The sequence below is a fragment of the Stegastes partitus genome, unplaced genomic scaffold (genome assembly GCF_000690725.1).
Source record: "Stegastes partitus isolate 25-593 unplaced genomic scaffold, Stegastes_partitus-1.0.2 Scaffold653, whole genome shotgun sequence".
NCBI lineage: Eukaryota > Metazoa > Chordata > Actinopteri > Pomacentridae > Stegastes > Stegastes partitus.
The window spans coordinates 212,503-228,253 of NW_007578384.1; the positions used below are offsets into that span (position 1 = coordinate 212,503).

Genomic DNA, 15,751 nt, shown 5'->3' on the forward strand with positions numbered 1-15,751 from the left:
GAAAACGACCTGATAAGTTGCTCCCTGTTTATATTTTATTTATTGATTTTGTGAATTTTACTCTACTTTCCGTCTTGCGTTTTGCCATTCTTTTTGTGGCTGCCCATCTTGTAACGTTTACAGCACTTTGGTCAATTCATGTTGATTTATATAACTTGTGCTGTATAAATAAACTTGATTTATTTTCCAATGCATTTATTTGATGTATAGTTGCTCATTACTTTGCTGATTTAGATGTTTCAAATAACCACATGCTTATTCTTTAAAATATGATGCATTTAGTAATGATAACCCATTGGTATAATTTAGAATGTGATGTCTTATGAAAGAGGCTTCTCTGTATATTGAATGCTTGAACTTTAAATACTGATAGTCTGTTTTTCTCCCTATATTTATAATACTTACTGTTGAGTCAGGGCTGTTACAAAGGAATGTAAGATGCTTTTTTTGTTTTGATTTGTTTTACCACTGGTGGAAAAAAGACCCTACATTTCCCTTCTTCATAAATTTGAATTACAATATTGATACTTAAATGATCGTGTCAGGTAAAGGCCAATTCATGCATCTGAGTGACTATAAAAAATAAACCACCTCCTCAAGAACAAACAAAAAAACAAAAACTGTTAAAATCAAATCATTGAGGCTGCAACTAATGATTAAATTCACATTTATAAAGCTGGAATGAGAAGATTTAATCTCTTTTTTTCTTTATAATGACTGAAAGTGATTAATTGATTATCTGAATAGTTGATGATAAATCTAAAAGTTGACAACTAATCAATTAAGCGTTACAGCTCTACAAATCACACACAAGGTTTGATAAAGTTGCCTCATAGCTGATCATTTCTTGATTCTTATTAGTTATAAAAGTGACAATGACATGTGAAGCACACATATTTATTGTTATACATTTAAATGATGTATTTTAGTTGATGAGGTTTTGCTGTTTGCATGTTGAGGTCAGTTACATTTTAGCTTAATTCTGTTGCTGCAGAATACATACCAAAAAAATAAATCTGCTTCCAATTTGTGCACAGCGAGTCTTTCACTTCTCTTGCAGCACAAAACTGGATGGCTCGAACTCTCGATTTCTCTTTTTTAGAGCTGAGCTGAAGTAAATTAAACCGCCGAGTTAATCCGCGGTTACTAAAAGCACTTGAATGCGTCAGACAAAGTGGCACTTTACGACTTCCGAAATTGGAAATTAAGAGGTTTTATGACGAGGAAGCACTTGAAGGCAACATCTCGACCTGACCCAGAAGCGCGCTCCCGGCGTTACGTGGCTACTCCCCCTCCGCTCCGTGCGTGCGCGCCCCCTGGTATCGCGTGGTGGGGATCATCCATATTGCTGCTAGTGGTGGAGATCAGCCTGTAATCCTGAGAGGCCTCGGACACGTTTCTTTATTTTTTACATGTTTTAACCGAGCGCCGACCGCTCCGCGTCTTCGACTGAAGCCCTTTGGTCCGGGAGCGACCGAGGAGCGGCACCACCCCGCCGAGAAACTTCACATTCCCCCGAAAGTGAAGGCGAATTCGGGCCGGGAAGGGGAGGACTGGTAATCCTGAGGGGGGAGAAGAAAGACGGTGGTGGGAAATGGCCACTCAGGTGGAGGCTCTCCTGCCCGGCAACCCGCTCGCCAAGGCGGAGGAGCACGGCAAAGTGATCCGCGGTGAGCCGGAGGAGGAGGAGCAGGGCGGCCGGGGCGACGGGGCCAAGCGGCAGACGGGTGTCGCCGAGCAGGGGAACAGCAGCAGCAGCGGCGGCAGCAGCCCCGCACAGGGAGGGACCCCCGGAGCGGAGGAGCAGACCTCCAAACGGGCGACGGAGGAGGGCAGGGGAGGCGGTGACAGCGACGACAAGCCCAGCGAGGAGGGCGTCAAAGGCAGAAAGGAGTTTACCGAGGCTCCCCCGCCCAAGGTGAACCCGTGGACTAGGAAAATGAATGCGGTGACCGTGGTCAGCGTGAACGGACAAGCACACCACGGTCAGTAGCCTCCATACATGTTCATTTACTGGGTGTCAGTGTGTCCGTGCAGGTGTGGCCGTGAGCCGCCTGCACCGGGGCTCAGGTAGCGGTTAGTGGAGCAGAAACAGCCGAGGGGATTGATAAACAAGCCCTGTCCGTGTGTCGCCCTCTGCAAGCTGGTTATATTTGGAGTTAAAGCCCCCTCCCTGCTCATGCTGAGGGCTATTCTTGGGGTCTTTGGGTGCAACAGGGATCACACCCTTAATTAAAGTAGATTCAAATGCTCCACGATAATTTACTCCATTTAGCACCAGGCAATTCTATCATAATTTGAAGGTGTTACGTATAGATGCAGCTCCGTACACTGCTGTCGTGCACGTCCATGCACACGTTGTGTGTTAAAGTTGCTCAGCTCCAGAAAACCTGCATGCATTTCACTTGGGCCAAGTTCTGATCCATTTATTATTTTTTTTCTTGGCTTACCAGGGGAGGAGCGTCTTCATTTTAGCAGTGTCACCGTGCAACGCTGGCTGCATTGACTTCAAACTTTGAGCAGTATATGTGTCCTCATGTTGCTGCTGTATCACCATGTTGTGTGTCTGCTGCTGCCTCCCTCGATCACATCTGCTCCCACACTTCGCCCCCTGAGCTCGCCAAACGTTTAAACCACTATTTACTACTGTTTGTATGTTTGTTTTTCGGGAAAAGCTTCGACAGACGTGTAAACGAGGCATCCGCCCATGTCTCGCATTGCATCAATTAGCAGAAAAGCCTTGTAGCAGCAGCTTAGCCGGCTAACAATAGCACACACACACTCCTCTCCGGCCTAGTCCGCCGTCAAGCCCTTCCCATTCAGGTGTTAGCTTAGCTTCTAGGTGGCTACCCTCCACTTCCACTCAGTTTGTGGAAAACACATCGGCTTCTTAGTCTTTCTAAGATCTGCTCTCGACACTTAACCTCAACCCGACAGCAAACATGTGCTCGTTTATTCAGTAGAAAAGGAGCAGGTTTGTTATGAGACATCACGTGTTCTCTCCACGTGTTCCCCGAGAGAAAGGCATGGGCGCTGCTAGCTAGCTGGCTAGTTAGCCGACAAACTGCATCTCACCCGAGGGCAGATACAATCTCGGGTCGTTTAATGTGAGAGAAGCTGGGTGTTTGGTGGTTATTAAGTCGGTTGTCATGTCGTGTGTGTGTTGTCAGAGCAAACCAATCTGCCCCATAGCTTGCTCACCCAGCTAGCTTTGGTTAGCATGGAGGCTAGCAGGCAGAGTCATCATGGCTCCTGTGTGGTCCTACTCTGATCCAGACAACACATTGCTATTATTCATTAAAATACAACCTGTCAGGCACAGCTATATGATTGATTATGTGGAGTGATTATTGGTGGTTCTGGTGGAGGAGGCAGCTCCCTGATCTGTATCAAAGCAACGTGGTTTCATGATGCACAGACTGGTGTGAACCTCTGCAGTCACACAGTCAGGTCACTGTGACTGTGGCCTGCCGGTTGGCTATCTGTGCTGGCTCTTTGTTTGCCAGCTGGTTTGTTTGCAGTGTTGAAGCATGATGTGGACTTCAGGGTACAGCCTGTACCCAGAATCTGGACCAGCCCAGACGGGTTGGATGGATGTGCTCCAAAAGCTGTCACATCAGCACATGTTGTAAACATGGCAGGAAGCCAGCGGGTGAGATAGCTGGGGGTAGTGCCCCCTTCTTGATGTGGCTTTCAAGGGCCAGAGTTGTTTGAATCCAGCTTGTAACCTGGTTTGCTTGTTGTGTGTTTAGAGCAGTGGGTCCAACCTTTTTGTTTTCTTCTCAGAGCTTAAGAAGCCTCTTGGATGAGAGCTGAAACGTCTTCTTGAATCTTAAAGAGAAGTCCAGTTGCTGCTTCACTAAAACTCCTTTATCTGTCTGTCTTGTATGTAACACGTATGAGCTACTGGATACCTGGAATTTCCCCAAGGGGATGAATAAGGCATCTATCTATCTATCTATCTATCTATCTATCTATCTATCTATCTATCTATCTATCTATACATCTATACATCTATACATCTATACGTTTGTTATTGTGTAGAGCGTCTGCTTGGAAGTCATCGCTGGTTTTTTATTTAAGACTTGAGTGGCTGAATGAAAGGTTGAGTTTAACTCCTGGTTAATTGTATCGTATGCAGATAAGACGACTGAAAGGGAAGAAAGTCAAGGCTAGTATTGGCCAGTGATGGTGGATAAATAAGTTATATTGTGAGTAAATCTACTTGATGTTTTCAGCTGCATTCACACTAAAACCTTTTCACTTTAATATGCGTAATTTCTGCTGCATTCACGACCTACCGTCCACTCTACTCGCTTGAAAATTTAAGCATTATGTGAACAGACTTTTGGAGACTTGGACTGTTTTGTAATTTGAAAACTTTGAGCTTTGATTGTAGTCTCAGTGGACAGAAACTCAGACTTATGAAATAGTACCGCAGACACCATGTTTTCCTTCTGACTGGGCCTAAACTGTCATGCATATTGCTCCCTGATTTGTCAGACTTCTGTCACATGACTTTTCCAAAAGAAAACAGACATCAGCCTTGACTACCACCAAAGTCAACATTTAGAACAAATTGTTGTTCTTCCTTCAAAGTATTTTGTACAACAAACAACCAAACCTTTGCTTCACACTCAACCAGTGGTATCCATAAGCCCAGTGTATCTAAATGCTCATGTGATATATGTTTTTAGGTGTGCTAGTATGCATAGAGATTATTTCTGAACCCTTGCTAACACACTCACATAGACAGAGCTAGTTTTTGTTTTAAAAAACACAGTTTTAAAAATGTGGATGTCATGTAAAGCAAGTCAAGTCAATGCAAGTTCATTTGTTTGGCACTTTTTGACACCAATGCAATTCAAAGTGCTTCACAAAAACATAAAAAGCAGCAAGGGAATTTGTAAAAGTAACAAATCAAAATCAGCACAATTAAAAGAGTTGAATAGAGAAAGAAAAAGCATAAAACAGAAAACAAAAGTGTACAGCCACATCCTTAGAGAAGACCTTGCTTTGGTGATTCTTTACTAATGAAAAACTAAAAGCTGAGTCTTTTTTTGGTCTGTTAAAACAACAGAATGGTCTCTATTGAGTTGTGTGTGCTCTCGGTGTGCCCTTGAACAAGATCTGGACTCCTGTCGTGGTTAAACTACAAGCTGAATGACTTTAAATGTATTTTACAGTACAAGTATGTTGCTCTATGTGACTTCATTGGTGGCGAGAGAAGGGTGGATTGGAACAAGCAGTACATTGTGCCACTTCTGACTGGGTTCACTATTATTTCACATAGCTGAACCTTCACTTTTAACGTTTTCTCATCAGTGATATTTGTCTTGCAGCCAGTTGAAACCGGGACAAATGTGCAGACTTGAACATGACACATCATAAAATGCAAGACAGTGCAACCCAACTCATGAGCTCAGATAGAAAGTATAGAGAGCGACAGCACAGCATAAAACCTGTATCACATGCAGACATCACCACCCAACCGTGCAAGGAATTGTTAAAACGTCATTACTATTACCACCCACTGCTTGTTATATGCAAGACTGCTCCTCAGCTGACTCATCCTGAACACCTCGATGGAAGAAGAGATAAAATAGTTTGACTGAGCGACAGTTCAGTAAAATGCTGGTTGTGGTTGCTACTGTCAGAGCAGAGTCGGCTATGTTTGGTTGTTAGTAATACTGATGGTAAACATGACTGGGACTCGTCTTTAGGGTGTGCGGATGCATTCTTTATATTGTCCCCAAAAACCACTGTCGAGACTCTGGCATGCAGCACGACTTTCCCTCTGGCTGTTTTTTTTTTCTGCAAAGTATTGGCTACAGCCTTAAGGCCAATTCATGCTTGCCACATCTGCAAGGGTATGCGTGACGAAAATTTTGTCATCCATACAAATCTGCGAGGTTTGGCGAGGGTCTCTGCGCCGCCCAAATTTGTGACCATGTAGACGAGCAACACTACGGGCGTGATGACTGCACAAACAAGTGGTGCTTAAGACAAATGTTTGTTATGAGAAGGGAATGTACGAGGAGATTCTCGGCCGCCCACACCTTTTTAATCCATCGTTAAGAGTAGTCAGTAGAGTAGTCGCTGCCAGACTTTGGAAATGCTTTGATTTGTACATGCTTTCCATCAACGGAGCCCAGACACAGCTCTAAATTCTCCAGAAATCCTGTGCTATGGCTGCCCACTGTGCTCGACACAGCTTAGGAACATTTACTGACGCGGTGCTACAGTTAAATCTGTAAGTAGCTGCTATGTCCTGGAAAATTGCCTGTGTGTTTCTGTGTTCATCATAAGAGTCCTGGCAAATCAACTGGCCCTTAAAGGTGCCCTGTTGAGTTTTCATGTAAACAGAAGTTATGCTTACATATAGTGTTAATTGCCAAAGTACAATGTTGGTTTCCACGTGGCTTGAAAAACATGCTGAAGGGATTTCCTTCCTTAGTAAACATTTGCAAAGATCTCTTTATGAATATGTTTAAATTGTGCCTTTGTTGGGCAGCAGGAATATCTCATCTTTGTCTTCCTCGTGCACACGCATGATGCTAAACTTTGCTCTAAAGACCTTCTGTGTATAAAAAGCCCCACATGGCACCTTTAAGGCCTGATCACATTCAATTTTGCTTTGTATTGAATTGCATGGGAATGGGGAAGGACGTATTTGCTGATGGTTGCAAGTTGGTTGTGGGCCTTTGTCACTTTGTGCATTGTTCAATCAGGTTTAGCTTTGACAGACAATGACAAGCTAATGCCCTGCTTGTCTAAGCGAGGGGCAAGGCTGCGAGAGTCTGTTTGTCTACGCTACAAGAGTAGTCATTTGCATGTGTTGAATCTATAAATCCTCCCCACTGTACATGCTTGTGACTGGAAAATGATATAATAACAACTACTGTCCGTGTATTCTCAGCTGTCCATGTGTGCAGTCGCAAGGAAGTATAATCAAGGCTTAAGTGTGTGGAAATATTGATTGTCTGTGTCCTTATTTATGTTTATACATGGTGAAATAACTGATGTTCTACTGGTAAATCCTAGAGAATCATTAGATATTGAATTACAGCTTTGTATGGCAGCTTAGCAGTTCCACTGAAAAGCAGCCTTGCCAGTATGCTTAGGATGGCAATGAAGACATTTACATGAGAAAATACGAGCCCATACTGTCAATGACAACAATATCAACATCTCTTGGTCTCTGGATACTAACCTGTGGCACCAGGAAAATGACTTGTCATGCTAAAATGCAAATCAAACCACTAAAAGTTCCAGCAAGCTGCAAGAGCTCCCATACTACAAGACTAGACTAGTGCGATAGAGTAATAAATGTGCAGTAATCCGTAGAGTTTCCTTTCTGTGTAGTTAAAGGTCTCCTTGAGTTTTTATAATGCTTCTTTAATGCCTTTATGTAGAGCAACAGACTGTGCTGTCAAGTTTCCCCTCGGGGACAGTAAAGTTTACTCTGCTAAGCCGAGGTGGAGGGATGCTGCTCGCCCTTTGGGAGTGACAGACATTCATGACAGTCAAATGTTTGATAAGCAGCTCTATAATTTGCAGCTTTGTGGACTGCTGGTGTTAGTCCTGCTCGCCTCACCAGCTCCTCTAGCTTTACTTCCTGCGCCATCTACTTTTTGCCAATTCATGCTAGTAAATTTCATCAGGCAATAATGTGCTCTGACTTGAGTGTTACTGGGTCGGGCCTGACTGTAGTGCTGACGTATACTTATCAGACATTTAGCCGAAACACAGCTCAGCTTTGTGTCCTTTGTATGCTGTTTTCTGTGTTTTACGGATTGTTGCAGAGAAGTAGGGCAGTTCAACAAAATCTGGTTTTGAACTGATCTTCACAGCAGTTTTAGTGGTAGAAAAATCCAATAAGCTGCAAATAAGATCATATCGAATAAAAGATTCTGCAGAGTATCATTATCCATTGCAGAAAATTAACTCGAACGGGCAGTGAAATGGAGCCACTTTGCTTAAGCGAGTTAGTTTCCTGTCCTGCTGTTGCCACTAACTGACAGAAAAGCCATATTGAGGGTGAAAACACCCACATGTCCAACTAGTATTTACAGCAGCAGGACTTGTGTCTCTGCAGTGAGAAAATTCAGCATGAACCAGAAAGTCTATTAAAAAAGTTTCACACGTGCAAGACATTGTACAACATTTTATACTCCAGGATCTGGAGATCCTGGCTGCAATAATTTGCTCATCCATCTCCTCGCCTACAGTGTAAATAGTGGAATGGATCATCTTAATGTTATGAGGAAATAATTGATCCAAAATGTGCCAGGGCTGATTTACGAATTACGCCCATTTATGATTCTGAAGAAACTTTTTGTTGCTTGTAGATGGGTGCTGATTTTCATTTGTTTGTTCTGCATGAGTCTAAATGTTCGACCTGAACCCGGCATGTGTTTAAGATCCAAACGCAGCCCAAGATCAAAGCAATAGCATCTGTTAGCTTTATTTCTTTCACTATGGAGCGCTGGCTTGCCTTCTTACCTGCAAATACAAAACAGAACATAAAGTCAGATGTTAGGCAGAAACAGAAAAACATGCCCTGATGAATAACTTCTTATAAAGACCAAACTGGACCCTGACCTCAACCTGACAGTTGCTTGATCCCGCTCGATTCAAATAGCAGAACTCAGAAGGATTTTTGTCAAGAATATTCTGTTTGTTACATTTGCCGTTTATATTTGTTGCTTTCACTTGAGCCGACCTCTTACAGGAAAGCTTCCAAACATTTGCTTGCTGTAGAAATACAGCAAAGTGTAAAAGTGAGAAAGTGTTCTGCTATTTCTACATTTTAACTGAAGTACTTTATGCTCATCTCTTTGCATGACCACAGGCACACAAAAAAAAGAACAAAAAACAGTTCACTAATAAATGAGGAGAGGCATTGACAGCTACCTGAATGCAGTTGCACTCAGTCCCAGTGTATTAGGGCAGCACAAAATGTTCCTGAAATATTTATTTTGCAGATGAATCCAGTCAGTCGGAGAATGTCTGAGCCTCTTCTTGCTATGTGAATGATCAAGACTCAGGCTTCTACTTGTAGATGTTTGTTTAACCTTTCTGTAGGATAATTGGAGTTTCATGTAGAAATGCATCTGCTGCAGTTTGTAATGTAGATCCTGTAAGCAGGCGAAGTTTTGCACGAACACAGCAGGCACAGCTATTTGTAGTCGTCCTTAATAATTTGAAGGTTCTTGCATTTTGCAAAGAAGAGAATTCAAAAGAATTCAGCATGTTTGCAGCTGATGTGGGTATCTCTGGTCCACACTGTTCCAACCTGTGATTATGTAGATATTGAGCTGCATGCAGAATGGTAAAGGTGTTGAACAGTTCACTATTTTGGCTTTCGAGAAAAATGTTGAACACACATTTCAGTTTCAGATGTTAAAAGTGATGCATAGCCTTTCCACTGCCTTATTTAAAGTCCATTTTCTTCTCGCTGTTGTGAAGGATTCCGGCTGTCTTGTAGCTGAGGTGTGACCCTCGGCCAGAGAGTCCGGAGTGACTGGCAGGGCCGCCAGATGAATAAATGTAAATGTAGGTTAGGCTTAATGCATTAGCATTCCTTTAGCTGTGCAAATACAGCTCACTGTGAAACTCTGAGCAGAAGGAGACCGTTGAATGAAAGCTTTCTTCTCTTTACACGTTGTATCACATGACTTTAGCTTGTTTAAAATTAACTGCTGCAGCTTTTGGTTGTAAAAATAAGCAGCACCAAAGAGAGATTCTTTTTAAACTGTTGTGTTTATGACCAAAAGTCCCACGACAAAAATTTACTGACTTTTCGGCTGAACTGCAGGCTGTGTGTGATTGCACATTGTTCTCAATTAATTAGTACAAATTAACTATCATACCGCGAGTTATATTGTGTGCATGATTGAGACTGATCTGATGACTTGATATGACATTAATAATACATTTAGCTGCCCAAATGAAATACATGAAGGGAGAAACATTATTATTTTCTTTAAGAATTTGTAAAATAATCATGTTTCTTTAACTTTCTTGTTTCTCTTTTATAATTTATGGCATTATGTTTTTTTTATACTGCACAGAAGTCACTTTTAAATTCTCTCGACTTGTAACTATGGTTGTGCTGTTTAGACAGAGGTGCAGGACTTTATATTACAGTCAAAAACAAGCCCACAGTGAATGTAAATTTGACAATGAACGTGAGAAACACCCAGAAACTGCTCAGGGGTCAGAGGGTCAAGTGCTTCTTAGCATACAGCATTCGCCCCCATTTCTAATGTCTCCTGATGATGTGTGTTATCACAATTGTGTTTCACTGTATTGTCATTCATCTTCTGTTTATAAAGCTGCTTCCAGGAATGGGTGGCCACAGGAGAAGTTGTTAAAAAATACATTAGCATGTGCTTAAAACTACATTATAAAGCGTTGGTGTTCATATAGTGCCAATAGATGCTAAATGAGGCTGGATTAATTAAAGCTTTACAATGTGTTTTATGTTTTTTAACATGGAAACCTTCACTCTGGAGGGTTTTAATGGCAGCTCTCAGTTGTAAATTGCAGTTAGACGGCGTCGGAGGTGTGTGATGTTCCGAAGCTGCTTCACATTCCTGCAACGGTCGCTCCTAAAAGTAGCAGGAACCGGCCGGGGGGAGGAGGTGGTGGTTGTTTCAGAATTAACACCTCACTCGTCTCTCGCATTCGTCCCGTTCTGTGGATGTCGTCGTCTTTGTTGCATCCATTGAGAGGCAGCCCCTCGCCTTCTGTCACCAGACACCTCCTGGCTGTTTGCAGTCTGGTTTTACGAGGCGTCGGGACCCGGCAAAGGTCGCGATCCTGGAAGGAGTGCTGATGCATGAATGGATAAAGTGGGACTACAGTTGCAGGACAGACTGCGGCTGCTTCTGAATGGGTGTGGACGCGAGCTCCGCCGATTGGTCGGTCTGCGGAAAAGAAGTTGTGTCTTCATGTTTGGGGGTTAAGGTGAAAGTTGATAGCTTCTGTTTGACCCACATTTAAACTGTCATGGCTGTCGTTTTTAAAAATAATATATGTTTGTTATTGCTCCTATTGTTGTCAACAGTAACACTATTTATTGACAGAGATGTTTCTTTTGTGAAAATGTATTTAGAAGAGCTGAAATGATCACCGGGTTTCCCAGAAAGTAATTGAGCCAAAATGGAAAACTGTCTTCTCCAGCTTCTCTAATTTCAGAATTGGCTGATGTTCTCAGATTAACATTTTGAACATAAGTTGTTTTTTTTTTACTGCTGTAACATTTTAACTTCCTGTAGTCTCATTTTTCACTGCAAAATCAAGTCATGCACCTCTGTTAAAAAAACAACACAATCACGGCTAGAAGTAGAGAGAGCTCAAAAATGTCTTGTGCAGTACAACCAAGTTACAATGAAAAGAAAGTAGAATTGTTTTAATATTTATTTTACAGAAGTTGAAAAACCCTGAAATCAACATATACAATATTCTTCCAAGTGCCCACAGGTGGAACAAAATAGTCACTCTATACACAAGACATGTTTTTACTACTGTTTCTATACTTGTCTACGGGACACAGCCTGCAGTTCAGCTAAAAAATTAGTTTTAAATTAGATTGCGCTTTATTCTTCACCACCAATGGAGAAACTCACTTGCTGCAGCAGTATAGAGACAAGAAAAGAGCACAAAGAAAGTAACAGGATGATAAGGAACAAATAAAACTATAAATAGGAAGAGCTGAGAAATATAATACAACAGAGCTGTATGCTATAGACCCATATAATGGAGACTATGATTTAAAAGAAAAACAACAGTAATATTTTGCAACATGACTGAGTCAGTTGCAAAGAGGAGCGCCGGATTTTTCAGTTTCTTTTCTAGAATCTGGTGGTTAATTTTTGTCTGACACACAGCAATGAGATTTTGATCAAATTTTCAGATTTTTCAATGTGTTTTTGCTGAAACTGAGTCACACATGAAAATATGACGATTCTTCTCGTGTTAAGTGTTTCTGACTCTGATGAACTTTTTTTTGTTAAGAACATGCCTTATCAACCTGTTGGCTGGTTTTGGGGTTCAGAGGGTTAATATCAATGCAAACTCAATATTTTTTAATTGCAAATTTTTGGACAGAGAGAACAAGACATCTGAATGTGTCATCTTGTGCACTGGAAAACTTTTAATGGGCATTTTTGAAACACTTTCATTCATTTTTATAGATGTAGTCATGAATCAAACTTGACAGATATACATGTAATGAAAATGCCTGTCTGCTGCAGCCCTATAAGTGAGCGAACACGAATGAAAGTATCTAAACCATAAAAGCATTTTAAAGACTGAACCACATGTTGATTTACTTTATTGAATCTTAAGCTGTGAACTCTGTCTGATAATAAAAGTCAGAGCCTGAGAGCCAACTAACCCAGACTAGAAACGCTAAGCTACGTGAGCAGGACGGTGTGTATTGTAGTGACTCCACGCCTCACACACCCACTTATCACACACACTTTCAGCTGTTTCAGAGCAGCACTTGTCCTCAGCCGCCCAGCCTGAGTGACTTTTATCTGTCCCAGCGTTGTGTCTGGATGCGCTGATAGCGGCACGTCCCTGTGTGGAGGTTCGGGTGTGGGCGTTCAGGAGGCGTCCAGTCTGAGCTGTGTACAAAAAATATGACTAAGCTGCTGCAGCCATAAGTCATGAGTCTGATGGGGTTTACCTTTAAAATGTGTTTTTTTGGGGGAAAGTAAGTTTTTGAAAAAGTGTGTCAGTGAACAGTTTGGGACACGAGAAACAAAAGTATTGCAGTTGTTTTTTCCACTACAGCACACTTTTTGGTTGAAGTCACAATCTGACCCACACAATGTAGCCGTACACTGTACAACGTGCACAACTGACAGCTATTCAAGCGTCTAACTACACTGTTGTGGTTCTGTTTGGAAGCCAGGCTGACCTGTCCTCGCTGTCTCCGCCCTAAAATCAGTTTGGCTTCATACATGTGTGGCTGTGTTTTTGGGGGGAAAAGTGCTGTTTTTAAAAGTCGCTGTCCATTTTGTTGATTGTTGCCAGATTTTTGTGGTTTGCAGATCAGCTTCAATCCCGCATTCCTGTTTGCACACTTCAGTGTCACCATCTTTGTTGTTTGCCTCGCTGTGCTGAATGGCTCCAATGCAGAAAAAACTCAGTCTTAGTTATCAAAAATATGAACAATAACAGTGTGTGCGCTAATTGGATATTTTTTTGAAGCATTGAATTAATTTTGTCCATGAGAGCAGTTAATGTCACAAATCAGAACTTTAGATTATTAACTCTCTGAAACCTAAAATCCACAGTTGTGTTGAAAATTGCCAAGTTTGTACTATTTATCAGAGCTGGAAACTATAAAAACAGAGAGAATTGTTCGATTTACTAATTTCTGATGATCCTTGAACTCATCACGTGTGATTTTTGGAGATGTTTCTTGAAAAATTACCCAAATCTAAGCTTAGAATTGTGATATCTCATCAAAATCACTTTGTTCTACATGTCTCATCTAACAATTGGTCAAAAGTACACAGTTTGCACCAATCAGATAATGTGAAAGGCTAAACGAGGAAGCTGTGACTGACACAGTTGTGGCACACGGCAAAAAGAAAAAAACAGGGATGTTCTGGCTGAGCTGCAGTGTTTGCACAGAGCGGGCAGGAGACAAGTTAGAAATCCAAGTAGTAAAATACTTATAGTATGTACAGTCACCATTTTTCTCCATTATCTGTAACACCTATAGCACTTGGAAAATGTTGTATATGTGGATTCCAGGTATTTTTTAGTTTTTGTGAAATCATTAAGCAAAGAAATTGAGCTTTTTTTGTTTCCCCTTTTACTTGTTATGGCCGTATAACTGTGCCAAGCATCGCTCTCTCCTTCTATTCATGGTTGTGCTGTTTTCATAGAGCCACTGGGCTTTTAATTGTAGTGAATAATGAGCCCACAGTGAGTAAAAATATGACGGGAGATAAAAAAAAAAGCCCAGAAACTGCTCAGAGGGTTAAATGTCATGTTTTGGCTCTCAGCAGGACAAGAAGCAGCTCAAACAGGGTTGCAGTCAACTTTCACAATAGCGTCCCTGAGCAGATCTTAGGATTCATCCTGGAATTTTCAGCCCGCTAGTTGGAGTTAAGCTTCAAGGCTCGGTGTTTGCTGGGAGACGCCTCTGCCCTCGTCTGAGCTTTTTACTCTGCGAGAGTGATGTCACCGCTCTGGTCATGTGACACCAGGCAGCAGAGTTTTCGACATGTGTGTGTGTGTGTGTGTGTGTGTGTGTGGCGGCCGGTGTACGCTGCCGTATGCTGCCGTTTCCTCCATATTTGGTTCTTGCACAAAGGCTTCCCTCCTCTGTCGTCACTGCTCTGCTCTGCGTGTGAAACTCTGACTCGAGCAGCGAGTAAATAAAACTGGAGCGTAAGTTTGACACTCATTAAGACGTGCTTAAAAATAATAATGTCAGTGTATTTCTGCCCCCCAGGTAGGCAAGTTTCCCTGTTTTGAGGGGCATTTTCATCGCCTGTCTTCAGTCCCTTTTTGGGAAATGAGTTGTGTCTCAGATCAAACATTCAAACAAGCCCTTTCAGCATTTCTTTCAGTCCGAGAACAGCCGAGCCACTTCTTAAGTTTGAAATGCATTCATTAAAAAGGGGATTTTTCTTTTGGACCCTGGCGTCTGAAGACATTTCGTCGGATATCTCCGGAATAAAACGGGGTGCTGCTTTCCCCCTCATAACGTGCCACAGTTTGGGTGGAAATCCCAGAACATGTGCCTCAAATAAATAAATCTTTCAAATAGAATATGATCGCAGAATGTTGATAGAATACATGTGGGAGAAGGGAAAAAAAGAAAACCTTCACGATTTAGAAAACAAAAAGCCCCAGCATCTGGCTGAGGACTGGGTCGGTTTCCCAACACTGCGACTGTGTTTATCTAAGACTGCAGAGGCGACGTGGCACTAAGTTTATTTATAGGTCTCACCAGCGATACCCTGTGGGGCTTTGGACAAGGTATTGTCGTTGATGCATGCTGCAGCACTCATGGGAATCCGTCTTTTGGTCTCCACCTGTGTGCACTGTTGAGTTTGTGAGGGGGGGCTGTGATAATAGTGAAAGACGATATCTGAGGGTGCAGCGGTGCAAAGTTATGTTTATGCAAGTTAGAATTACTTGCAGCTACTGTTCTGTTTTAATCTAAATGCGCACAAATCTGTTAAGGATTAGAGAAAAACGGTGCGATGCGGCGCCTTCGAAGCAACGGCGCTGTGGAGGGAGAGACAATGTGAAGTGGCGGGGGCTGCTGGTGGATAATGTTAATGGTGGCCTCTGGCTGTCTGGCTTCACAGCAGGCTGCAACAACTGTCTCTGAGTGCTGTGAGGAATGAACACAGAGAGGGCAGTGAGAGGAGAAATGAGAGGAGAAGTGGAAAAAAAGGGGAGAAAGAGGGTGATGATGCACTTTAGAGCACTGTGGGTAAACTGATGATTAGGGGAAAGCAGTCAAATGATGAATGTAGTGTTTTCTCCACCAGCTGGAGCTCCTCCTAGACATTCACGTAAATGACAATCTTGTATGAATTTCCTTTATTTAGCAGCTACAATCTGCAGCATCTCTACATCAGTATTGAAGGTTTATTTCTGCCAGCTGCAGAGATGAAACCTGCATTCAGCATGTGAGCAAATAACAATTTTAAAAGAGTCACAACGAACAGATCACATGACTGTTTGTATCTAAAGGAGCTGCTGG

General features: G+C 42.2%; 1 protein-coding gene across 4 annotated transcripts in view; it reads left to right on the top strand.

The window, feature by feature from the left end:
- Positions 1-930: 930 nt before the first annotated feature.
- larp1 (La ribonucleoprotein 1, translational regulator) overlaps positions 931-15,751 on the top strand; it is a 62,197-nt gene continuing 47,376 nt past the window's right edge. For all 4 annotated transcript variants that reach the window (XM_008290048.1, XM_008290049.1, XM_008290050.1 and 1 more), the window contains exon 1: positions 931-1,985. In XM_008290048.1, coding sequence (XP_008288270.1) covers positions 1,595-1,985 — 391 coding nt within the window. In that variant the 5' untranslated portion in view covers positions 931-1,594. The remainder of the gene's footprint in view (positions 1,986-15,751) is intronic.